Source organism: Sander lucioperca, chromosome 11 (assembly GCF_008315115.2).
Source record: "Sander lucioperca isolate FBNREF2018 chromosome 11, SLUC_FBN_1.2, whole genome shotgun sequence".
Taxonomy (NCBI): Eukaryota; Metazoa; Chordata; class Actinopteri; order Perciformes; family Percidae; genus Sander; species Sander lucioperca.
Genome location: NC_050183.1, coordinates 3718391 through 3743321, shown reverse-complemented (window position 1 = coordinate 3743321; position 24931 = coordinate 3718391). Strand labels below are relative to the sequence as shown.

Genomic DNA, 24931 nt, shown 5'->3' with positions numbered 1-24931 from the left:
AACAAAATTTCTTCCTATGGAAGACGTGATGAAAGCGTGATAATAAATTAAGGCATTGTGCATCTCATCAGCTCGCTGCACATTCAAAACATCCATGCAGCAACACATGCTGCATATGATGGATGCCGATTAGCATATCCACTCCATGTATAACACATAGGCTACCTGCATAGAGAGTTAAGGGCTATATTTTACATTCACTACTCTTTGTTTGACGTTGAAAGTGATGTTCCCCAGAATCTATACTCACTCCCTGTAAACTTTGAAGGTGGCTGTAAAAGTGTGTTGCTTCTTCCTCAATAAAAACCTGACTGGAAATTCATTGTAAGATAGATAACAATAATGGGCAGCTGGGTGGCTCACCTGGTAGAGCGTGCGCCCATGTAAAGAGGTTTACTCCTCGACGCAGCGGCCACGGGTTCGGCTCCTACCTGCGGCCCTTTGCTGCATGTCATTTCCCCTCTCTCTCCCCTTTCATGTCTTCAGCTGTCCTGTCCTATAAAAAAAATAAAGGCCTAAAATGGCCAAAATATCTTTAAAAAAAAAAAAAAAAAAAAAAAAGATGGATAACAATAATGGCATACTGAGCTAACAGGTGGACAGCAGAGAAGCAGTTTACACAACAGGAATGGATTGAGGAGTTTTCATTTGCATTTGGCTACTTTTTTAAGCCATGGAAATTGGTACTGTTGGAAATCATACTTTTTTACAGCCACCAGAGATCATGTTTGATCCTCAAGAGGCAGATTTAGGGTGGAGTATCACTTTAAAAAAAAAAGACACCATCATTCATGCAGCTGGTTCTCAATGTCAATATAACTGTATACTCTGCATAGCAGCCTGCCTTTCATGTATGGTTTAATATTGTCCCAAAGTATTTTCAGAGTGCTAATCAGTGGTTTTGAGACACCATGTCAAAGAATGTCAAACTAAATGTATACCCTTCCTCACTGACAAATTATTTCTCAAATATCTGGTAACAGCGCTGTATTATGGGACACTTAATTCTGTATGACATCACATGAAGCTTGTCCATTGATTATTGATGATTTTATTCATATAGAAACAAAATCGAAACCGATTCCTCAATATCTGTAATAACGAGTCTGAATTTGCTCAGTTCCTGAAAGCCATTGTCTATTGAGATGCTTGTAATATAACAAATGCATATGAAACTTGAGATCCATACTGTTTTTATGACGAGCTCAAATGTGATATGTGACTATAGTTTTCACAGATACATTTTTTATTTGATGAGCAAAGTTATAGTATTTTGTTATATTATTTTGTGGGTAAATTGCCAGCGTGAGAAAAAGAAATAAACAGTACTGTAGATGAAACTGGCCAGAAATGCATAACTTGGCTCAAATGGACATTCTTGTGCCAATTTGCAGAAAGATTCTAATATATGTTGTCAAAAACATGGGTTACATGGATTTCTCTCAATACTCAGTGGTATGTTTTCTTTTTTAAATTTGCTTTCAGGTTTTTTTTTTTCTTCTCTAGATACCTACTGAGGGTAAAAATGAATGTTGTGTAAAGAGCAGAATTGAATGCAATGCAATACTATGGTTATTAATTTTTTTTCCCAAAGACTTTTCATCACATCTGTATTTGAAAAAAGAAGAAATGTTTAATTTTAGCCTGTTAAGTTCTCTCAAATCGGATTTGTCTCAGCAGAAGTGGACTTTAAAAGGTGATAATTATATTAGAGGTTGGATTCTATCTGTATATATAAGATTTACATTTCTAGTATGTGCATAAAAGTCAAAAGATTTAGTCATAAAAATGTATGGGTTTTGGATTATCAAAGGGCTGGTGTGTCTTTTTCTACTATTTTGGTACTGTGTTACAATTAGTTGTCTGTCTACTTTTGATTTGTACTGTCTATTGGATTTATTTGTACTTTTCACTTTTGTTATGGAGTTGCATTAGCTTTGATCTTTTTTATTTGGGCATGAATCCTGGGCATTTATTTCACAATTTAAATAATTTATTGTGAAGTGTGATTGGATCAATATTTGTTCTGTCTTGGATAAACCTAATGCAGCACATGTCTACTTTAGAGTTTAAAGAAGGTTGAACCGAGTCCTGAGTGTAAACATTTAGTCTCTAAAGGTGCTTAAAGTAGATTCTCAGCTTTTCTTTTGCTTCACTTTTGTCTCAATGCTTTGTATAATACCAAGGACCTGACACAAGAAGGGAATTCAACTGGTGTAGTATATTTGGCCCCTCCTCTCAGCAAATTCAGAATTTGAGCAACATCTGCTGATCTTGTTACTTTTCTGTTAGATCATGTAATGTACATATTTTTAAAGATATTTTACATCCATGTAAAATGAAAATGTAATTGGCAAAAAGAATGTGCATTGCTGCTAGATATTAGCGGTCGTTTGTAAAAGTGACTATGTTGCTGCTAGGGGCAAAATGATTCAGTCTCAGCTGTGTCATAACTACACCTTGATACAGAAAATTCATCAATTTAATGACTTGCAAAGTGTAAATACTACTATTGCTCGTCTTCTACGCTACATTTTTGCCTTTATTCTGACACAGCTATGTCAAAGCAATGGCTTTTATGCTGAAACCTCTATGCTCTTATACAGGTACAACATATACCCACTGCTGACAGCATTGGCCTCTTTTTCACATGTATTTTAAACAAACCATCGAATGGCATTTAGATTGAGTCAGCCGCTGTGTATACGAAGCCTCATGCGGATGTTTCCTCAGGGAAATGTGTCTATTTGTAATGAATAAAGAAAATAATAAACGTTGATGCCCATACTGAATGAAAATATACTGTTAAAACTTTTTTTATTACTGTACAGTCTGTCTGTATGTCAGCTTTAAGTACAGTTTATCTGGTGTGCTTTTTATTTGCAGCCTACACCTGAGCAAGAGGCTCATCTAGGGTATATGTGTTTTTATTGGCAGAGATGTACTTTTTGTACTCTATAATTTATTTTTTAATTTATTTTCACTTCTTTCTCCCTGAGGATTGTATTTCAGATTTATCTTGATTTCTTTTCAATAAATGTTCTGAAATTGGTCTATGACGTCTAAGAGAAATTTGTGTCCATTGTGCTTAAATAGGATAGCATAATGCTGCAGAAGCTACAGCAAAGTATATAGTTATATTTAGAGAATAGTTAGCAGGCCTCTAGTTGCCAAAGAGAAATTCAAAGTATGGTGTTTTTAGAGTTTACCTGTTTACTAAATGTAACCAAGTGCTGCACCTAGTTAATTTGATGTAATCACAAGATATTTACTGACTTTAGAAGTTGACTGGGACCTAAATGTAAACAACTGAGCAGTGGTGGAATGTAACTAAGTACATTTACTTAAGTACTGTACATTTGAGGTACTTGTACTTTACTTGAGTCTTTTCTTTCCATGCCACTTTCTACTTCTACTCCACCACATTTCAGAGGGAAATATTGTGCTGTTTACTCCACTACATTAATCTGACATCTTTAGTTAACTAGTTACTTTACACATTAAGATTTTCCACACAAAACACATGTAGTTTATACAATACAATGTTTTATTATAAATGTAACTACCCAACAATATATAGGCCTACAAGACAAGCTGAAATTATTAACCGATTAAACCCTTGTTGATTTGACAGAACTGTTATGATCATTTCCAGTTTCTAAAATGTGAGTACTTTTAAGTACATTTTCTGATGATACTTACATATTTTTACTTAAGTAACATTTTCAATGCAGGACTTTTACTTGTAACAGTATTTTTACAGTGTGGTATTAGTTATTTTACTTAAGTAAAGGATCTGAATACTTCTTCCACCACTGCAGTTCAGCAGCACATAATAGATTGTGGGATACTGAGGGCTGCTAAGGTTACACAGGTTGTGTCCTCCAAATTCAGGCGTTAGATATCTCATTTGGCAGAGCTTTTGAAATGTGACAGGCCCATTTTAATGCATTCATGCTAGATATGTGGTCTTTAGAGGATCTAGCCCCTAAATTGGGACATACAGTACAGCTTCAGTCTTGTGCAGTTCCTCCTCACTGGTGTTGACACTCGCCCTTAAGTACACAACTGTAGCTTACATAAGATCCTGTGTATATCAGGAGGCAGGTGCACCGTTGCAACAATGGGATTTCCTAAAAAATCTTTTAAAAGTGAGACTAGAGAGAAAGTGTGACACCCACAAATCTTAACTAGTCTTACGTTGCACTTGTTTATTCAAATGACATCTGTATCAATCATGTTATTAGCATTGCCCATGTAACTGTCCCTTACTTTGCATTAGGGAATTACTTAGAATTCTTACCATTCTGGTGTAACTTAAAGCAGGGGTGACAGAGAAAGTCATTTTCACTTTACATGTATATTCTAGTGACTCCTTGTCCTATGAAGGCTGATTATTTTATTTTTATCTGATGACATTAAAAATAATCCCACTGACCCAAGCAAGTCATTAAACAAAGTGATGTCCCATATAGAATTTAGAGTCCCTGTATCTCATGGATGTATTATGAGAACGGTGTCTCCTCCTACACATTGGAACTAATACAGTGATGCGTTTTCTGTCCGTGCTGATTTGAAGGAAGTACCGTTCACAGGAAGTCGACTGTCAGTTGGCAGTGTCCTTGTTAGCTAACGAGCTAACGAGCTAGTTGGCTGCCATAACAGGCAAACAAATGTGTACCATTTGTGAAGATGAATTAAATCATGCTTAAAGAGTGATTTTGAAAGAGATTTGTGTTAACCCGCTGTTGATAACCACCATGTTGCGTGTCGGGAGTAACGCTGCCTGGTAAGTTCACATTTAATAAAGATAACGGTAGCAGAAGCTAGTTGTGTTAGCTGTGGTAGAAGGAAACATAAGGTAGCTAGCTGGTAATTTTGACAGCTGAGGACAGCGTCGCTAGCTACCTGCTTCGTGTAAATAGCCGTCGTCCTTTATAAAACTAACGTTAGCTAGATGCTAACTAACCTCTCTCCACAAATTGCCACTGACGTTTATTAGAAGCTGCAAAGCGACCTGTGCCGCTGTTGACGTTCCTTAACGTTTGCCAGGTAACGTAAGTTAGCTAACGTTAGTTAGTATCCTACAGTAACGTTAGCTACGTTATTTATCTTACAGTCTCAAACAAATTGACTTAACGTTACAGACTAGCGTTATTGTGATTTGACATGCCCTTTCTTTTATTATTTAATACTGTTTGCTTAGCTAAGCATGTGATGGTAATATACCGTAAACTTGATGAATGTATTTACAGAATGTATTTGAATGTATATTGCTGACAGGTTGTTAGCTAGTTAACGTTACCTTAAAATATGTACCAAATCTTTTCTTCCCCTGCATGTTCGTACCTTCTTGTACTAAAAGGACGATTCATAATCGGTAATTTGTCACAGTATGGCAGACACCCTAGCAACAGTAATTTAGCTATGCATTCTATTACACTAACAGTTCCTACTCTCTGTACTGTATCTCGTAGGCTGGCTTAATTTTCTACTGCAAGGCACATTCCCTGAACAATAATTTTGCACACCCTGCACTAAACTGTACAGCCTTCCTTCTTTCCCTTTCTTAAACATCTTTTTGTTATAGTGTCTTTTTACATACCTTTTATTGTATTATATCTATTCTTTATTTATGTTCTTGACTGTAGCAGTACTTTGCCTTATTGTGTATTCCCTTTTTAATATGTTATTGTATGCACCAAATACACAAAGGTAAATACCTTGCAAGTGTAAACTTACTTTGGTAATACATATCATTCAGTGATACTACTAATACAAGCTTTAGATTTTATCTGGTAGAATGATTCTCTTGAGACTAAAATTTGGTTTTGTGTTCCTCTTTGGCCAGTATCAGTATCATCAGAGATAGAATTGGGGGAATGACCAAAAGCTTTCACTCAGATTATGCATACATTGAGGGGTTATGGTGTTTATAGGTTATATAGCTTGTGTAATTTATTGTTCATTTCTCTGTCATCTCAGCATGGCTTGCAGGAACCTGGTCTCCACCAACATGGGGGTGAGATTTCGAGTACCACTGCAAAAGCTGCACCCTCTGTCTCGTGCCATCCACCATCGCTACTCGGGAAACACCAACCCCCAACGACCCCCTCATCGCACGGCAGCCCGCTATTTTACCTCCATGTCACGGTTGCCCATGCGGCCTCCCAAGCCTCCCCCAGGGTCAGGGGGCCGTGGCCACCAGCAGCAGCGCAACTTCTGGGTGGCCCGCCTTGCTGCCCGGCTCCTAAGGCTCCGATACATTCTGCTGGGGTCGGCAGTAGGAGGAGGGTACACTGCTAAAAAGGTCAGTATTGAGTGTTTCCAACTCAGGGTTTCTGAACTATTCGGTACATTTTCTTGCCTATGAACTAGTTTTGAGTTCTCAGTTATTGCATCATTGCAGAGTTAGAGTTGTAATCTTGTCATATGAGCTGCGCAATAAATAGAAAATATACAGAGGGCAACATAAGTAGTCACCAACCATCTTAGTTTTGCCCATGCTGTCATGTGCCGTGCGGCAAAACCTTTCCTGGGCGCTGAGAGCTTTCCCCTGCCTTTTCTAGCTGTGATTGCACACTGGTGCTCATTGCTTGTCATTTTATCTCCAGACCTATGACGAGTGGAAGGACATGCTGCCTGATTTTAGTGAATACAACTGGGTCATTCCTGATTTTGTCTGGGAACTGAGTGAACACATTGATCTTGGTAAGTTTTCATTTCGATGTCATGATTCAAATTATGTGCTAATACCTGCCCTTGTCTTATTTGTACAGGATCCCTGATTTCAGTCAAGTCAAACAGGGACAATTATTCTTGGGTTATACTTGAAACATGGCTGCACAATTATGCATTAGGAGATAAGACTCCCGACCTTTCCGTCTTCTCCACTTGACCTGTTATCTCTTCTATTCCCAGATAAACTGGCCAAAGCTCTACCAGAGATGGAGGAAATAGCCAAGCTACTACCTGACTTCGACAAGATAGGCGAGAACTTCACTTTCCTCAAAAGCCTTCTGTCCTCTGGTGAGTGAACAAAACCTGAAATATGTCTTCATTACGTTACTGCATCATAACAAAAAATAAATCATTATTTGCAGACATCAGTGTGTTTAGTCCAGTGTCCATGTTTCAAATGAAGAATACAGTAATTGTACCCCAAGCAACCTGTCTTCCACATCTCTATTGTTGTTATACTGTATCTAACGGTTTAGTTGGTTGCCCTACACCATGCTTAAAGTATGGTATCTGCGGTTTGTCCTGCCTCAAAGTGACCTTAGCAGAACGAGATAAAAGTAATATCATACATATTATTACAGTAATATAAGGGAAGTAGCTTGCTTCATGCTCTAAATTGCTGCTTTTTCTGCATCAGCCATCCTGTCTACGGTTGTGGTTGCTATATTTTTCTACAAAGAACCCTCCTTTACACCAAATAACCTATAAGCAATCTGTTTTGGATCAGTGGTTTTGTAGGCAATGCTAAAACACGTCTTGTACCATGGTGTTGCAAACAGTCATTTATTTAGATGGGACCAGGTGCACATTGGTGAGCAGTCCTGGAAAGACTGTTGTCAAATATTAAGGTTTATATACCGGTATATATAATAAATACACAATTTTATGTTCATTTCACTTCATTTATTTAAAACATTATCTAACAACACAAACAAATTGTGAAATTCCCCTAATAACCTGTGTAGTCTTTAGTCCCGGGTGTTTTGAATTCAGCAATTGGAGTCCAAAATGATTTTTTTCCATCAAGTTACAAGGCAAAGGTAGTCATAATGTTTCATGTCATAATGCAACATTGACAGATACATCTTATTCTGCCTATAAAATCACTAGCTAGTAGAGAAAATGCCTTAAAATAGGAAGAGGAAAGGCCCAGTTTGGTGTGTACTTATCTCTTTTAACAGTTTCTCATTAAGTGGCTACTTCACTCGAAGCTCAAGCACAGCAGTGGCTTTGTTTTAATACACATCATCAAGCTGTGTCCCTGCTTTGACCACCATCCCTCTGCTTCTGTCTTTTATGATTTTTATCTTGTGTTGTTCTTCCTTTCTCCTCCTCCCCAACCCTCCTGTCCTCCTCCACATTCTTCACAGGTGTGAGTTTGGGTAGTGAAGTCAAAGGAGCTTCTGGTCTGCATCTGTTGTTAGGTGTGTAAACCCTGCAGTAGCACTGCCCACTCCCCTCTTTTCTCTGTGGCGCTTGACCACCACCTTGCCAAAATATTGGTATGGTTGTGCGTTCCTGCTCGCCATGGTCCGGCTCTAAAGGCGGTAGCAGAGAATCTTCCCAGGACGTTGGCTTCCAGGTTGCAGACCAGTGCTGCTGTCATAAATGGCAGTGTTCATGGTTAACACAGGTTATGTATTCAGTGAAATCTATGACCTGTCACTAAGATGGTGCAAAAGTTTCCTCTTGGCCTGGGTATTCAGAGGAGTATGCTTATATTAAAGTGATGGTTCAGAGTAATTTCACCCTAGGGTCCTTTTGTTTGTATCTCGTAATTTACCCCACTAATAATGCCCGACATGATACCAAACTTCTACAGTAGTACAAATAGGTTATGTACTCATAAAACGATGGATTGGAAAATTTGTAAGTACACCAGGAGTTTATTTAAATAACACTTGCCTGCTGGCTTCTGCTCTCTGCTGCTACTGCTACCGGGCAGTAAGAGTGCTTAGGGACGTCTACAAATTACAACACCGAAAAGAGATACAACAAAAATATTTATTAATTTAATGATTAAATAAGGTAGTGTCTCCAAATGTACCTCAATTATAACTTGTCTCCTGCTAGTTGTACTACAGCATTTACTTTTAAAAAACCGGCAAGTGTTATTTAAATAAACTCCTGGTGTACTTACAAACTTTCCAATCCATCGTTTTATGAGTACATAACCTATTTGTACTACTGTAGAAGTTTGGTATCATTTCGGGCATTATTAGTGGGGTAATTTACGAGATACAAACCTGGATCCGTTAGCGCCTGCACTAAACTAACCAGCTGATAACGCTAACTCGACCAACGTTATAACAATGGAAAAAAGCTTATGGGGGGGTTGTTTGGCTCGAGGTCATGGTGCAAAGGACCCTAGGGTGAAATTACTCCGAACCATCACTTTAATGCAGGCATCCAATTTTACCCTGTGGCATTACTGGAATCAGTGAAAGCCTCACTCTTTAAAATCCACTCCTCCTTTCTCAATTATTTTAAAATCCTGGTTAATATTCCATAGTTCTTGTATAAACACTCAGACACACACACACACACACACACACACACACACACACACAAAAAGTGTTAAATAGTGGCAGTAACACACCATAATTTTAAATTTTAACTTAAATGCAGATCCATTGTGTTCGCCTTTAGTATATCCCCCTCTTCCCCTTAGACTCTCTTTAACCTGACTGTCCTTGGCTGTACTTTGTCCTATCTGTGTGGTTTTTGCCTCCTTTGACTTCCATTCCCTCTCTCCCCTGGCCTGTATGGGCTGCTTTCTATAATTAAACTCACATTTACTAATCTTTAGGGTGGGCTCAGTCTGCTTTTAGTTATTTCAATTATTGAATTCTCAAATGTTTGGAAAATGCACATAGAATACATTTTACATATCCGTTGACATTTTAATATGTTATGAATGTTGGCATATGTACCCTAAATATTTCTCTTTTAAATGATGTCAAATAGTGTTAAATAGTGGTCATGTACAGTGTTACATGGAAATGTCTTATATTTCAAAGTCATTTTAAAGACATTGCCAGGCCAGACGGACCACACCTCTGCTCTGAGTCATAAAATCAGCAAAGGAGTGTTCTTGGCTCCTCTCAACTTACCACCCTTTCATGGCTTAAGGAAAATACGTTTCAAATATGTTTCGAGTTTTCAAGTTTTTATATTTATATATTTTGTGTACTTAGATGTTACGTTTGCCTCTGCATCAGATTACAGTGGGGTGCATTTGTAAACACCTGCCTCATTTCTATGGCTAAGCAGACTTTGCTTTGTGCAAAGCAATATCAGCATGTTAGTTCATAGTTAATCACTTTAGACGAAGTGGATCTTAATATTCAGTGTGGGTTTTACATTTGTTTAAAGATCTTAATTATTTATTGTTTTTATTTCAGCATTTAGTGGTAGTTTTCTTTGGACATTGTCATTGTCAGGGTGTTTTATTTCACCAGTCAAAATTTCAGTAAACAGTGTGAACCTTTTATTGCAAGTTGTATAAATAACTCCAGGTGCACTAAATATGTTAAAGATGTTCCCCCCCCAAATCTTGTCGGTTATTGGCTGGAACGCTTGTTATGTTTTGTGGTGCAGGTTGGCACAGTTTGTTTTTGTTAGCGTTTGTGGAGCCTGGGCTGTCTACAGAGACCGCGTTTTTTTTTACAGTGTTAATGATTACTTGGATCAATAATACTATAATCAAAAAAAAATTCAAGATCTTGATTGGACTGCATTATTCCTAGCTTAACAATAAAGTTGAGTTTGGCAATTTCTCATTAATGGTCACACACACACACACACACACACACATACATACATACATACATATATATATATATATATGTGTGTGTATATATATGTGTATATATGTATATATATATATATATGTGTGTGTGTATATATGTGTGTGTATATATATGTGTATATATGTACATATATATATGTGTATATGTATATGTGTATATATATATATATATGTACATATATGTATATGTGTATATATATATATATGTACATATATATATATGTGTACATATATATATATGTGTATATATATGTATATGTGTGTATATATATATGTACATATATGTGTGTGTGTGTGTGTGTGTATATATATGTATATCCGTGCAAGATTTTCCAAGCATTTGAAATTGAATTACTCTGGTCTTTATTTCTCTAATCATATGCATGCTTTAAAGGGGTGATAGAATACAAAACCAATTTTACCTTGTCATAGTTGAATAACGACAGTTCGGTGGGTAAATAGAACATACATAGAAGCTGCCTCGCAGCCGGCGTGTACTACTTCATAGACTCGCTGTGGACTAGCTGGATATCCTTCACGAAGGGAAGCCCGCGGCACTCCATACCCGCGCAAAGTCACCGTTTCTGGGTTAATAAGGTTATTATGGTTAATTAAGGGCCTAATAAAATAGCATTCGGGCAATTTTCAGCCCAACCAATGTTACATACCATATTAGGAGACCTTAAGGAACAATGTGAAATACCCTATATAATCATTCTATCACCCCTTTAAATGACGCTATCTGGCATATTTTTGCTATGGGCGTTATTGTCTCCCTAAGCTTGTTTATAATTAGAATTCAATAGTCAAAGATGCATTTTAACAAGTAACCTCATTTTGTTTTGTTGTGTCTCCTCTGGTAGAAACCTCAGGCGATCCTCCTCTCAAAGCCACAGATTCTTCTGCTGCAGCCACACAAGATGGCAGCGACAAGCAATACAAAAAGGCAAGTTTGTAAAACCTGCTGACACTTCTCAGCTTTGTCCTCTCTACTTTGCCACCGCTTGGTTTCACTCCGCTCCTCTCTGCAGCTTGGCTATCTCTCACTTCAGTGGCAGGAACTGTCGTGGATTGAATCAAAATCTACTCAAACGTATACAAGAGTTTGTATTCATCAAGGCACAACCATAGCATTTGAGGGACCTGAGCACGTTGAATAAAAGTGATCCCTAAATGGCATATCTTTTTTTAATATGGGGAAGTGAAATCTTTTTGAGTACGTTTTGATTCAATCAGTTCATCTGAATGTGAATTTTGAGTTTCACACTCCAGCAGCCCAGAGTATAATCAAGAAAAGTGTTTAAGTCCATGTGGCAATGTTACGGTAAGAATAATAGCAGTAACTGTGTGATTAAAAATCACCATTACCATGTACGTACTGTATGGCACTCATTCTGTTGAGTATAAGTTTAGAGTGTATGCACACTGATATTTATCATTGCATTAAAAGTACCTTTACTACTTGTCATGCATCTTAACTGTTCCAGAAATCGAGTTTATGGAGACCACTCATTTTTCTAGCTTTATATTAAACACCTGTCTCTGGCCGAAGACTTTGTATGCACATTTGTTTTCATTGCTGTTGTCCTCTCTGTTTCTTGTTCCTTTTGTGTTGTGTTCTTTTCTGCAAACCTACCAGTTTGTGTCCCTCTGTTCAGTTTTTTATGTTTTTATGTGTGATTTTATGACTGTACAGAGTTAAAGTTTAAACAATGAAAACATTATGTGAAGGTTTGACATCAAATATTAAGAAAAGCTGCATTTAAAAAAAAAAAAAATAGATGTTGCCTTTCCTCTCCTATACCCTGCTTTTACTCTGCAATCATGGTCTCCAACATGAGCACATATAACACAACTCTTACAAGTTGATGTTTCGCTTCAAATTACATTTAACAAATATTGTACGGTATGTGTATTTCACAGCAGAAAGAAGCAAACAGCACAGAGTTTAATGATGATGTCATGTTGGAGACCCCGGACCTAAACAGATTTCACCTGCTATACTGTATGCTTTGTGCTTCACCCTTATAAAGAAATATCCCAGTGCTGGCTTTGCTTATTTTAATCATCATCATCTTTAGCATCATCGGACAGATGATGTTCAGGACCGCCTAACATCATTGTATCGCAGCACATTAAAACATCATCGTCTTAACTTGGTTATTATTTTAAATTGACAGTAAAACCAGAATTTCTACTCTCTTATGGTATTTTGTACTGCTAAGTTTAAATATAAAAATTAGTTATAGGGTTGTCTGGTGATTAGTCATCCCCATTGTTGAATTATGACCAGAAAAGAGAATGGATTCACTGATTTTTGGCGCTTGCTGAGAGGTGCTGGTTGTGGTATTAGTCACCTCCTCAGCCTTTAGTCTGGCAAAGTATGGCATCTCCCCTTTGTGTTTGTGAGAGACTGACTTTGTTGGGTAGCATTGATTATGATGGCAAGATCAACAAAGCCAAAGACCTTGATTCTGTTAAACTTGAGCTTCGACCGGATCCTCATTCTCTAACCTTAACAGCACCAATGCCAGTGACAGAGACACAGGCCAGGTTTCCTCTGTTGTAGCCCTCTGATTGGATGCAGCATTTGCGTGTATGGCTGAGCCCAGTGGCTGGCTCATGTCTTTGTTGCTGCTCCTACCTGTCTCTCATTATGACGTACCCCAGCAGGGTCTGCTTGGCGAGCTCATTCTTATTCAGCAGCAGATCCAGCTGCACGAGGAGGAGGTCCGGCGGGCCGCAGCAGCCAATAGTGCGTGTCCCCCACCGCCAGAGCCTGCTCCCAGTCCGCCTCCGAACCCCAGCCCCCCTCAACAGAAACGCAAGGTGAAGGTCCGACCCCACTTAGATCCGCCCTATCCTACCAAAGTCTCCTAAAAGGTCACAGCTGCAGAGAAGAAATAGAGTATATATATATATTCATTTCTAGCAGCCGCCTTGTCAAATAATAGAGTAATTTAACACCAGGCTGAAAAGCAGTGTTTCACTGTCCTCTGTGGTAAAACGTTTGAAGTCTGTTGCACCTCTGACCACAACTGTCATCCCTAATTGGTGTAGTTGGATGTGCACTTCAACATCACTTCAGCAGGGTGAGACGTTAAACCACTGGAGGTCACAAAAACAAGATTTTCAGCTGATGTTAAGTTGCTCTTTAACTAACTTCATTTGCAAGAATAGAGCTGGCTGAATATTTTTTATAAAATAATTGAAGATCTAAATTTTAGAAGCAGTGATTTCTGTTACACCCTAATACACAGGGCATGGTAGACACAACAACATGAACAGCTGCAAAATGATTTAGTAACACAATAACACATTCCAGTGCTGTGGCCTTGCAATAAATGCAATGTGTGTTATGCCGACCACATAGACAGCAACATCTTAAGATAAAATGCTACACAGTACAAGAGCACCATAAATTATACACCTCCTCTCTGACTGTATTTATTGCATTGCTATTGCATTGGATTGCACTTTATTTTACAGGTGTCTAGCCCTCTACTTTAAGCCATGGTGTTAGTGTTTTTTAAATATTTTTTTGTAACTTTTTAAGCTCATTTTATAATATTTGTAGAGCAAACAAATTGGCCTGTCAATACTTCAGTCTGTCCCCTACAATACCCAACAGTAGCCTCCATGTATCAACCCATAGTCTGCCACACTAAGCTTTGGTTGTGGAGAAGGCATGCATGGACCTTCATAGCCTGGTTCCAGAAGCACAGTGACGTAGCTCACTCTCACTCTCTCATGCAAATGGATGGATAATCATCAGCAGCCCTCCATTAATGTACGGAAACACTGCATGGAGTGAAGTGGAAACCAGCTGCATGGTGTGAGCTGAAGCAACCATGAATGCATCCAGCTATATAATAATTTGAGAGTTGACTGTTGTCAACAGCAACGGAGAATCCTTAAGCTTATGAATAGTTTTGTATTGCCTAAATAGGTGTCTTAATTATGGAAATTCTTAACATTTTAGTACACTGTTGGCGCATATTGCTAGAAGGTATCTTATAGCACACTTATTTTTGTATAGTGTAGAAATAGTTTTTCATTAACTTGTTTGGTGTGTCTTGTTAAATTCCCTTTCTTCTGCTGCCAATCCCATTTGTTCTTGTATGCTATGTCTCCTGCTTTCTGTCCTGTCTCTCATCCTAACAAACATGTTCCAAGTGTACAAAATATATAATCAAATATGGTTTGCCCAATCATAAAAAATTCAAGCTGTCATGACTAAATGATTTTGCTATTAATTTTGGCTGTGGGATTTGTACCTGTTTGGGAATAAGAGCTTGTTGATCGGGTCGGAGTAATACCAGAATGAGTAGTGTCTGCCTGAATTTGGATTTTTTTCCCCCTCTCTCTTTATATATTAACTTGACTCTCAACTCTGGTTCTCTCTGAAATACAGTGTGCACGTTATGAACCTTTGTGGTGCTGGTGGGATTTCGTGCTTGTGAAGTTGCACAGTGAGAGTAACGGAAGGCCCTTATTTTCAAAACAGAAAGGAAGCATTAACTCAATTTGTTGCTGTTCTTTTTCTATTTTTCTACTCCAACCTCTAGTCATCAGACAAAGAAAAGATAGACCAGCTTCAAGAAGAACTGCTCCGTACGCAGGTACAGTAGATGTGTGTTACTTTTGATATCATCTGTGTCTTGGTGGATCAGAGGAATGCTTTTCCTAATGTGAATGATGAAATTGTCAAAACATGGCCACAAAGTCAAATAAGTTAAACGGGCTGTACTCGACATTCAGAACATTATTATAGCATTAAACAAATATTTGCTATGTAAAGATATAGTGGAATAATGGTGTTCTGTACAGAGAATGAAGTCACACTTCCTCTGTATGTGTTGTAATCTGAGCTTCTCTGTTCTTTATTGTGATGGCTAGTCCAGCTGCACATGCATGTTAGTGCATGTGGCCGTGAAAAAACTTAGGTATTTCATGTATTGGGGAATGGTCTGTGAGAGCTGCGTGAAGGCAATCCCAGCCTTCTGTTTTTTTTTTGTATTTTGAGTACAACCCTTTAAAGGTCTTTGTTAAACCTACATGAATAATTAGTTGTACTACACTGTTCATACATCTCAAAAAGGTGGCAAGTCCCACAATTTCACCATTAGATCAAATACCACCAGTTTTGGGGCAAAAATGTTTCTGTTGCTGCTGATTGTTGATTGGATTCTACCATTAATCCCATAGCTAAAATATCAGCGTATGCTGGAGAGACTGGAGAAGGAGAATAAAGAGTTAAGGAAAGTGGTGCTGCAAAAAGATGATAAGGGGATTCACCAGCGGAAAGTGAAGGTGGGTTGCACATATGAACACATACACTAGATAAACACGCTAATGCACACTAACGTGATTTAAAAGCATTTCCCATTAGCCTTGGATTTTTCAATACTTGGCATTGCTTTATTAAGCATAATCATACCGATACAGAAATGTTTTCTTAAATCCTTTGGGTATAGTGACTGTAATACTGCTGTTTGTTGCCTGGTATATTAGTTTGGTTATTCCTTTAGTTATCCCTGGCTGTCATTGCCACTCTGGATAAGAGTGTAAGCAAATTACAATGTAAATATACATCTTTAATATTCATTGTTATTGTGTCCTATGTAGAAATCCCTTATTGATTTGTATTCTGAAGTCCTGGACATCTTGTCTGACTATGATGCCAACTACAACACCCAGGACCACCTACCCAGGGTAAGGAGGAGCAGTTAAATGTAGTTCTACTGTTCATAGGAAATGGATTTCATCAAAGAGGGTCTGTTAGCCCTCCATTCACAAAATGCTGGAAGGATTTCTTTTCTAACCAGTTTTTTGTTTCTGATATCTTAATTCAATTAAATCCTCTTTTTTTTATTTGTAAATGTGTGTTATTTTACTTTATATATTACTTTTTATGTTATATTGTATTATATTACTTTGGATCCTAATCACTTACCTCCTGTTCCCTTTTCCACTATGTCCTTACGCCATTGGGTCTCCTCTTCTGTCTGTCTGTATTTTGTCCAACCACTCACCCATTTCCTCTTCCTTCTGTTTCAGGTGGTTGTGGTTGGTGATCAGAGTGCTGGGAAGACTAGCGTGCTGGAGATGATAGCCCAGGCCAGGATCTTCCCCAGGGGCTCAGGAGAGATGATGACCCGCTCTCCTGTCAAGGTATGTGGGACCACACTGGCTGATGTTTGTGTAATCTTTCATTTTTTTTTAAATATACCCCTTTATTCATACTGAACATGTTGTCAGAATGTGTTGTCATAAAACGATAGCATTGACAACAGTTGTGAGCAAGAATCGACACTTAAGGTATGTGTAGGAACCCAGTTCTGATGGATTTCTATGGTTTATCTGCGTCCTTGACAATACTGATCTTTCTGCAGGTAACACTAAGCGAAGGCCCCCACCACGTGGCCATGTTTAAGGACAGTGGCCGAGAATTTGACCTCACCAAGGAGGAAGACGTAAGTCACAAAGTCACTCACTCCATCCACCTAAGATTAATTTTATCACTAACTTTTTTACCTGTTAACCTCATTATAACTGGCATCTCTGCCTCTGTCCTGCAGCTGGCTGCTCTGAGGCATGAGATTGAGCTGAGGATGAGGAAGAGTGTGAAGCAGGGACAGACCGTCAGCTGTGAGGTTGGACATAGTGCTTCCATTCAGATTGCTAACAAAGCTGCTACTTGCCGATTTGCATCTTTTAATGTTTCATAGAATAATGATGTTTAATTTTTGCATGTCAGACAATATCCTTGAGTGTCAAAGGCCCCGGCATCCAGAGGATGGTGCTTGTTGACTTACCAGGAGTCATCAGTGTGAGTATACATTCTTAAATTAATAAGGCTGGGAATGTTTACAAATGTATAGATGTATACTGGATATATTATTGTTTGCATGATTCTATTCCAGATAATTAATTTTTCTCAAATCAAAGCCAATAGACAAAACTTGTCTTCACAAATAGTCTTTTAAAGTTTTTTTTAAATGTGTGTCTCTCTCAGACTGTGACTGCAGGCATGGCATCAGATACTAAGGAAACCATCTTCAGCATTAGCAAGGCCTACATGCAGAACCCCAATGCAATCATCCTCTGTATTCAGGGTGAGCCATGGCGATACTATTAACAGTTGCAACAATCGTATATAAAGGGAGCATTTGTCATAGTAAGCAGGAGATGGTCTGTCAGAGAACTTAAAAGACCCTTCCGCTTATGTCCAGTTGTTTATCATTATCAGATCATATCATATTTATTATTCATTTATTTATTATCATATCTCCTGTGCCCTCCTTGCCTCCCTCCAGATGGTAGTGTGGATGCAGAGAGGAGCATTGTAACAGACTTGGTTAGCCAGATGGACCCCCAGGGGAAGAGGACCATCTTTGTCCTGACCAAGGTGGACTTGGCTGAGAAGAACCTGGCCAGCCCGAACAGAGTAAGATTGCTGAACTGTCCCAAAAGTTAAATACAACAAAAACATGTCTTTGAATGTAAAGGACTATACTGAATATTAATAGCTTGGCACTTATTAATTTATTTTATCACAAATATTGTAATGAAAGCATGGATCTGTCTACAGCAGTGTTGGGCAAGTTACTTTTAAAAAGTAATTGGTTTCAGTTACTTCTTCCAAAAAGTAACTAAATTAGTTACTCAGTTACAAATTATAAAAGTAACTAGTTACTTCAGAAAGTAACTATTGCGTTACTTTCAAGTACATTTTTAAATGCTCCAATGTGACCCCATCTCCACCCCTCTTTAACAGAACTTAAAATACATGTGCATGTTCAATTATTTATGATAAATCTGAATATTATAATGAAATGGACACTTAATACAATACATTATTAACAGAAACAATGTACACAAATCTAAACTATTTTAATGTTGCTGTGGGACAAAGTGAGACTAGCCTCCAATCAAATGCCATGTATGTAGATATTATGTTTATATCGTGGATCGATACAAATAACACAACACCACAACAGGCCACAACTGGGCAAAATTAAATTATGCTTGTTAAGCACTATACCAAAAATAAATAACAAATATATACATTCTTTGTAGTGCAAATAAAACGTTGAAAGATGTTTGAGTAAATTTGAATTACTTGACACCGACGTGGATAGGCACTTTTGCCCAGGGCATAATGTGCATTTCACGATTACATTCGTTCCTTTAATTTCTTGGAGGGAAAAGTAATGGCTATATTTTCATTTAAAGAAAGCTACTTTTGGATTATTTGGGCTCGCCATACCTGTCTCGTTGACTGACTCCCTTGTGTTGTTCTTGTGTGTCTGACTATGCGTGCTTTCGAACACCCGCCCAACTCTATCTCTTCTTGGCTTACCATGAAATTTTACTCAACCTCAGCCAATCGTCAGCATTTATGCGCTTGTCTTGTGCACTGCCCACTAACCAAGGAAGAACAGTAAAAAAAAAAGTCTTTGCCTCTCGGCTCAGAGATCTAGTTGGTCTGATGAAAAAAACAGCTTCAGTTATAGTAACGCGCAGTATTTTTTGGCAGTAACGGTAACAGCGTTATTAAGATGGGAAGAGTAATCAATTAGATTACTCGTTACTGAAAAAAGTAACGCCGTTATTTATAATGGGATAATATATTATATTCCCATCACTGGTCTACAGGCTCTTTATTGTCGTCATCAAAAGGGACAATACCACAGTTGAAATTTGCATTGTTAGTCATCATGTTCTTGACTCGTCAATTCAAGTCCTGCTTAAATGGCACTGAGATGGCAGAAATAGTGGGCAAAGACAGCCTAAAGCTGAATGTGATTTACAAAACATCTGCATTTGGAGATTCCGATTTCAAAACAGTTGCAAACCAGTGGATAAAGTGCCAACCCCTGTGAGTGACACTATATGCAGCTGCTCCACAAGAGGGAGCTCAATACTTTTTATTCTAACCAAATTATCCCTCAGTGAGCCAATGTTGGGGAAGCTTGTACTACAGAGTGGACTGGTGTGAATTTAAGTCCTTTGTTTTACATTTTCCTTTTCAGATCCAGCAAATAGTGGAAGGGAAACTGTTTCCCATGAAGGCCCTGGGCTACTTTGCAGTGGTGACAGGAAAAGGTAACATCTACAACTGAGTAGTCCATCATGCTGCATTTCAGGTCATGATTATGTCTGAATTCACTAACTTAGTTTTAGACACCATGGAGCTAGATGGAAGTTACTTGGGGTTATTCCAACATAGTGTTATTTGCATACATTCTTTTGGAGGAATGTTTTGCCCTGTATAACCTGAACTGTGTAGCACTCCTACTGTGATTACATACAGTTAGATATGATTATTCTGTAAGACATCTAACATTACCTGATTTGTTTTTTTACTTACACCTTGTTCTGCTGTCTTCTTGTGTGCAGGGAGCAGTGGTGAAAGCATAGACTCCATTAAAGACTATGAGGAAGACTTCTTCCAGAACTCCAGATTACTAAGGCAAGTTACACATGATTCAGCAAACATTAATGCTTCATCAAATGAATTAAATCAAATCATTAATCAAAATCTGACAATGGATGTATGTGTGCAAATAGGGACGGCATGCTGAAGGCCCACCAGGTGACAACAAAGAACTTGAGCCTGGCCGTCTCTGACTGCTTTTGGAAGATGGTTAGGGAGTCTGTTGAGCAGCAGGCTGATGTCTTCAAAGGTATGACTGCACTTGCAGAACTAACTGTTATGCCAGGGAGGGTTGACTGATTTATGTGCCTTGTTATTTGTGCCATTGAGTGACTGTTTATATCCAATGCTTTTTACATTCCCAGGCATGTTTTAATATTGTGAATGCACATGGTAGGATTGTATCCATTTACTGTACAGGGAACAGGTGGTGGTGTCCCTCAGTCCTGCCTTCCAACTGCAATTGGTCTCGACAATCTCAAGCCCTTTGCTAACAGTACAGGAGATTTATGGCTGTGAGACTGCAGTTCCCATAGGTCCATTGTGTAGTGTATCGATCCATAGCCCATCAAATCACACACAGCCGGCCTCAATCCTCCATGCTTGGCGCCACCGTGGCCCCACAAACCAGCAATTAGCCTAATCTCCACTGTGGATAGGGAGGTGGGGAGTGTGTGTTGAGTGTGCATATATGAGAACTAAAACTCAGACTTTTGATTAAGAGTTTGTGATTGGCCCCATCCCCTCATCTCCTAAGGGACCAGTTAAGAGAGTGAGTGTGCAAAGTCCACACCCACTTTTTATTAAGGGATAGGCACCATTTGCAGTCTGAAAGCTAAGCAAGTTAAACAAAGCAGGCCCTGTCCCTGTATGACCAATTCCTGCTGACTATAGATAATTACTGTTTGATGGAGGGTAACATCAAAGCTGAAAAAGCAATAAAAAAAACATAGGAGACGGTAGGAGATAAGTTTCGTTCAGGCATGAGAAGAGCACAGGACAATTGACACATATCGAGGTAGATTTATTTATACATTTTAAGGGGCCTGGTTAAGTTTAAGGCTTTATAATGAAACCATTAATATTCAGCTATAATTTAACTAATGTAAAATTTAAAGTTGTTCCAATGTTTGTTTTAATTCAAATCTTCATTTCACTGTTCCTCCTCACCCCAGCATCTCGCTTCAACCTGGAGACCGAATGGAAGAACAACTACCCTCGTCTGAGAGAGCTGGACAGGGTGAGAAATACGAACAGCAGGTGCACTTAAATGACACATTTACATTGCTCTTTAATAGAGGCTCGACAAAAAACGAAGGATGGAGAGAAAAAAGTGGTAGCATGTTTGGAAAACAAAGGATTTGTGTAAAGATATACAGCTGCACATCAATAAAGTTTTCCAAAGACCTTATAGTAACGATACAGATGTTTATTTTGTTTTTTTTTGCAGAATGAACTCTTCGAAAAGGCCAAAAATGAAATTTTGGATGAAGTCATTAGTTTGAGTCAAGTGACCCCACAACACTGGTAAGTTAATGATGAGCTAATATCCAGGGTAATTACTTTTGGTTGCTATCTTAAAAAAAACAAAAAAAAAAAAAACAGTGCCTCTACCAGTGTTCATTTTGAATACGGGTACAAATCTGAAAAAATCTTTAATTATACAGAAATTTAGGTTGAACTGATTTTCTATTTTTATATAAAATATATACATTTAAATACCAACTGTGCAAGATGTTTTCTTTTTTTATTTTGGGAGTAAAGATGTGATCCGGTTCTTAAAATGCACATTAATTCCTCCTTTAGTTGGATCAGATGGTGGTTCTAGCATTGGAAATATAGATCATCATTTTACTATTGTTAGTATTAGGGTTTTATCCACACTATATGGGTTATTGTTCTTAATGAGATGCCACCTTCTGAGTACTGAACTGTTTAAAATTGTCTACCTGGTCTTTGCTTAAAGGCAATTAGATCACGTATTTGCACTGCTCCAGCACAAACACTTTTTAGAGCAAACTGCAAGTCTCTATCTCTGAGTGCATTTATCTGTGCATGAATGTATAGTTATACCTCACCCCCAATGAGGAAAACCTTGCTAAATGAGATTAATGCATGGTGTTGTGGCCGTCCCCAGTGTGCGTGCCATCAGATCAATACTCTGATGAATGGCCAATAGACGGGAACAGGGGTGGCCCTGTTAGCCAGCCAGCCAGCCAGCAGCCAGCCAGCATTATTGGACATAGCGCTTATTGACAGTGAGGAGTGCTATCCTGAACAAAAGGGGAGCCAAATGAAATATGTGTCTGTGTTTATGATAAATGAGTGAGGCACAACACTGCCCTGGTCTCAGGTGGACTTGGGTAGGGTTTTGTTCCATTGTCACACTGCCCTATAGAGATAGAGCGAGAGTGTGGAGGCTGTTAGCCGTTAACAGGGTCAGACTGGAGCTGTATTGGAATCTACAGTCAAGTGCAATTGCAGCAGCACTGACTACACGAGTTAAAGCAGTGCAGCCAAGAGCAATCCCTCTTCACTCATTGTTTTCTTACCCTATCGGGTCACTTAACTGTCTGAGCTGGACACCTGGAAGCAACTTTGTTACAAACACTCTTGCTTTTTAGATCCTAAATCTGAAACTAAAAAAATAATGATCGGAATCCCCACAAAAAAAGTTACATGCATCTACTGTATGTTCCAAGCACCTTCAGCTTGTTACTAGAAGTCAGAACAGGGAGAACCAAAATCACAACAGCTAGAGGTGCCAATCAAAAGATATCTTCTTCCCTCCAGTTACTCAAAGTTGACATGACTCATCTTGTTCTCTCCCAGGGAGGCCATCTTGCAGAAGAAGCTGTGGGAACGTGTTTCCACCCATGTGATTGAGAACATCTACCTGCCTGCTGCCCAAACAATGGACTCGGGTACCTTTAACACCACCGTAGACATCAAACTCAAGCAGTGGACCGACAAGCAGCTTCCACACAAAGCGCTGGAGGTAATGCTCACTGTCTTTATACAACTGGTCATTATGTAATTCAGATTGTTTAAAGGGGGATGTAAATAAAATCATTCTTTGGTTAGATCACAACTCATAAATTGCCCCTCTGCAGATATGAGGAAATTTTTAAATAATAAATTAATTGTTCTTTACTACTTATATTTGGTTCAATAACTGTGCCACAGACTGCAGAAGTTTAAGAAATATTCAATTGGGCAATGGCCTTGTGGTAATATGAGCCTCCTCTTTCCACAATATATTTGGCCTCCCATTAGATTGCCTGGGAGACACTACAGGAAGAGTTTGCCCGCTTCATGGCTGAATACAAAGGCAAAGACCAGGACGACATTTTTGACAAGTTGAAGGAGGCTGTGAAGGATGAGAGCATCAAGAGGCACAAGTGGAATGAGAGGGCCATGGACAGCCTGGTAAACACACAGTAAATCCACTCACCCTGTGTGTAAGGGTACAGAGAGCAAACACACTAGTTCCTGAAGCAGACACACTTTCATGATCAAGTGCACTGAATATCAAGAAACTGGTCTTGCTTACATTGATACTAATATGCATTGCAATTACTTTGCAGCTCAACTAAGTTTTTCTTCTTGCCCTGTTTGTGTGTGCCAGAGGGTGATCCAGCACAATGCCCTAGAAGACCGCTCCATCACAGACAAGCCCCAGTGGGACGCAGCCATCCAGTTCATGGAGGAAACCCTGCAGTCACGCCTCAAAGACAGTATGTTAGCCATGATGGCCTCATACAGTGTCACTTACCCTGTACTAGATTCCCTTTCTAGTCTAAACCATGTGATAACTTACCTGTCAAAATATCTCATAGCCCCATGAGTAGACCAGTTGACAAAGTATGGCACTAACACAGTTACAGTTGTAACAAAGATTGCACATCAGTGAGTAGAATGGTGGTTGTTCAGTGCCTTCTCTACCTGGCTAGCACTTTTTTTATACTTCCTCCCCAATTAGGATACAAGGTTATTGTTCACAACGTAGTCAAGTCAGATCCATTTAAATTACAGATCAAATTCTTAAATTTGTTCTTGCACATTTGCCACAGTTTGGGGTGAATCGTCACAGGCACGCATATTAGGAAGAGGGCATGCTTCTGTGATATCTTGTCTAGTGTTCCAGTTAGAGCTCTGTTTCTGGTGTGCCATGAATGCTCATGACATATGATGTCGTTTGAAAAACTGTGGATAGAAGTGGCTACTGCAGTAAGTAACATACTCACAACATACATTTCATTCTCTTTGTGTATGTCTTTTCTTCTTTCTTTTCTTTCTTTGTAGCTGAGTCAGTAATCAGAGATATGGTGGGTCCAGGCTGGAGGCAGAGGTGGATGAACTGGGTTAATCGCACACCAGATCAGGTCAGACTTCTGGAGGTCTCCAAATGTCTGGGTATAACTGTGCTGGTTTTTAAGAGGCACCACAAAAGTGGAAGGATTATAACTTATTATACACTTATAAAACTGGTATAATACCAATTAGTGTCTATCCTCATGCACAGTACTTAAAGTCTAAGAGCTTGAAAGAAGCACACAATACATGACATAACCATCTACATCTCAACACCCATTTGCCACCATGAGGACAGTGCTCACGTCCTTTTCTTTGACCTTGTAGCATGTTCGTAATGAAACAAAAAATGAGCTGGACCGCTTGCTGAAGCTACACGATGAGCACACAGCCTACTTGGCCAATGATGAGGTCACCACAGTCAGGAAGAATCTGGAGGGACGAGGGGTTGAAGTTGACCCTGTGCTGGTATGTTAATGTTATAAATGCTGACAATAGTGAAAATCCAATGCTCATTATTTCTCAATTTAATAATTGTTTTGCCAGTTTTAATCATCTTGTTCTTTGCTAATTTTAAACAAGCATGCTTTTTGTCAGCTGTACAATGCCCCCTTTCATAATGC

The 24931-nt window shown here is 38.7% G+C and overlaps 1 protein-coding gene across 5 annotated transcripts in view; it reads left to right on the top strand.

The window, feature by feature from the left end:
- Positions 1-4524: 4524 nt before the first annotated feature.
- opa1 (OPA1 mitochondrial dynamin like GTPase) overlaps positions 4525-24931 on the top strand; it is a 43418-nt gene continuing 23011 nt past the window's right edge. For 2 of the 5 annotated variants that reach the window (XM_036007258.1, XM_031307230.2), the window contains exons 1-26: positions 4525-4789; positions 5986-6310; positions 6615-6711; positions 6922-7029; positions 8112-8165; positions 11416-11498; positions 13226-13381; positions 15121-15174; positions 15761-15865; positions 16181-16267; positions 16613-16726; positions 16948-17028; positions 17134-17208; positions 17313-17384; positions 17571-17670; positions 17872-18002; positions 19591-19663; positions 19958-20030; positions 20129-20244; positions 21170-21234; positions 21445-21521; positions 22827-22992; positions 23271-23423; positions 23623-23731; positions 24300-24379; positions 24636-24776. In XM_036007258.1, coding sequence (XP_035863151.1) covers positions 4761-4789; positions 5986-6310; positions 6615-6711; positions 6922-7029; positions 8112-8165; positions 11416-11498; positions 13226-13381; positions 15121-15174; positions 15761-15865; positions 16181-16267; positions 16613-16726; positions 16948-17028; positions 17134-17208; positions 17313-17384; positions 17571-17670; positions 17872-18002; positions 19591-19663; positions 19958-20030; positions 20129-20244; positions 21170-21234; positions 21445-21521; positions 22827-22992; positions 23271-23423; positions 23623-23731; positions 24300-24379; positions 24636-24776 — 2724 coding nt within the window. In that variant the 5' untranslated portion in view covers positions 4525-4760. The remainder of the gene's footprint in view (positions 4790-5985; positions 6311-6614; positions 6712-6921; positions 7030-8111; positions 8166-11415; positions 11499-13225; positions 13382-15120; positions 15175-15760; positions 15866-16180; positions 16268-16612; positions 16727-16947; positions 17029-17133; positions 17209-17312; positions 17385-17570; positions 17671-17871; positions 18003-19590; positions 19664-19957; positions 20031-20128; positions 20245-21169; positions 21235-21444; positions 21522-22826; positions 22993-23270; positions 23424-23622; positions 23732-24299; positions 24380-24635; positions 24777-24931) is intronic. The other 3 variants (XM_031307231.2, XM_031307232.2, XM_031307233.2) reach the window with 3 other exon arrangements.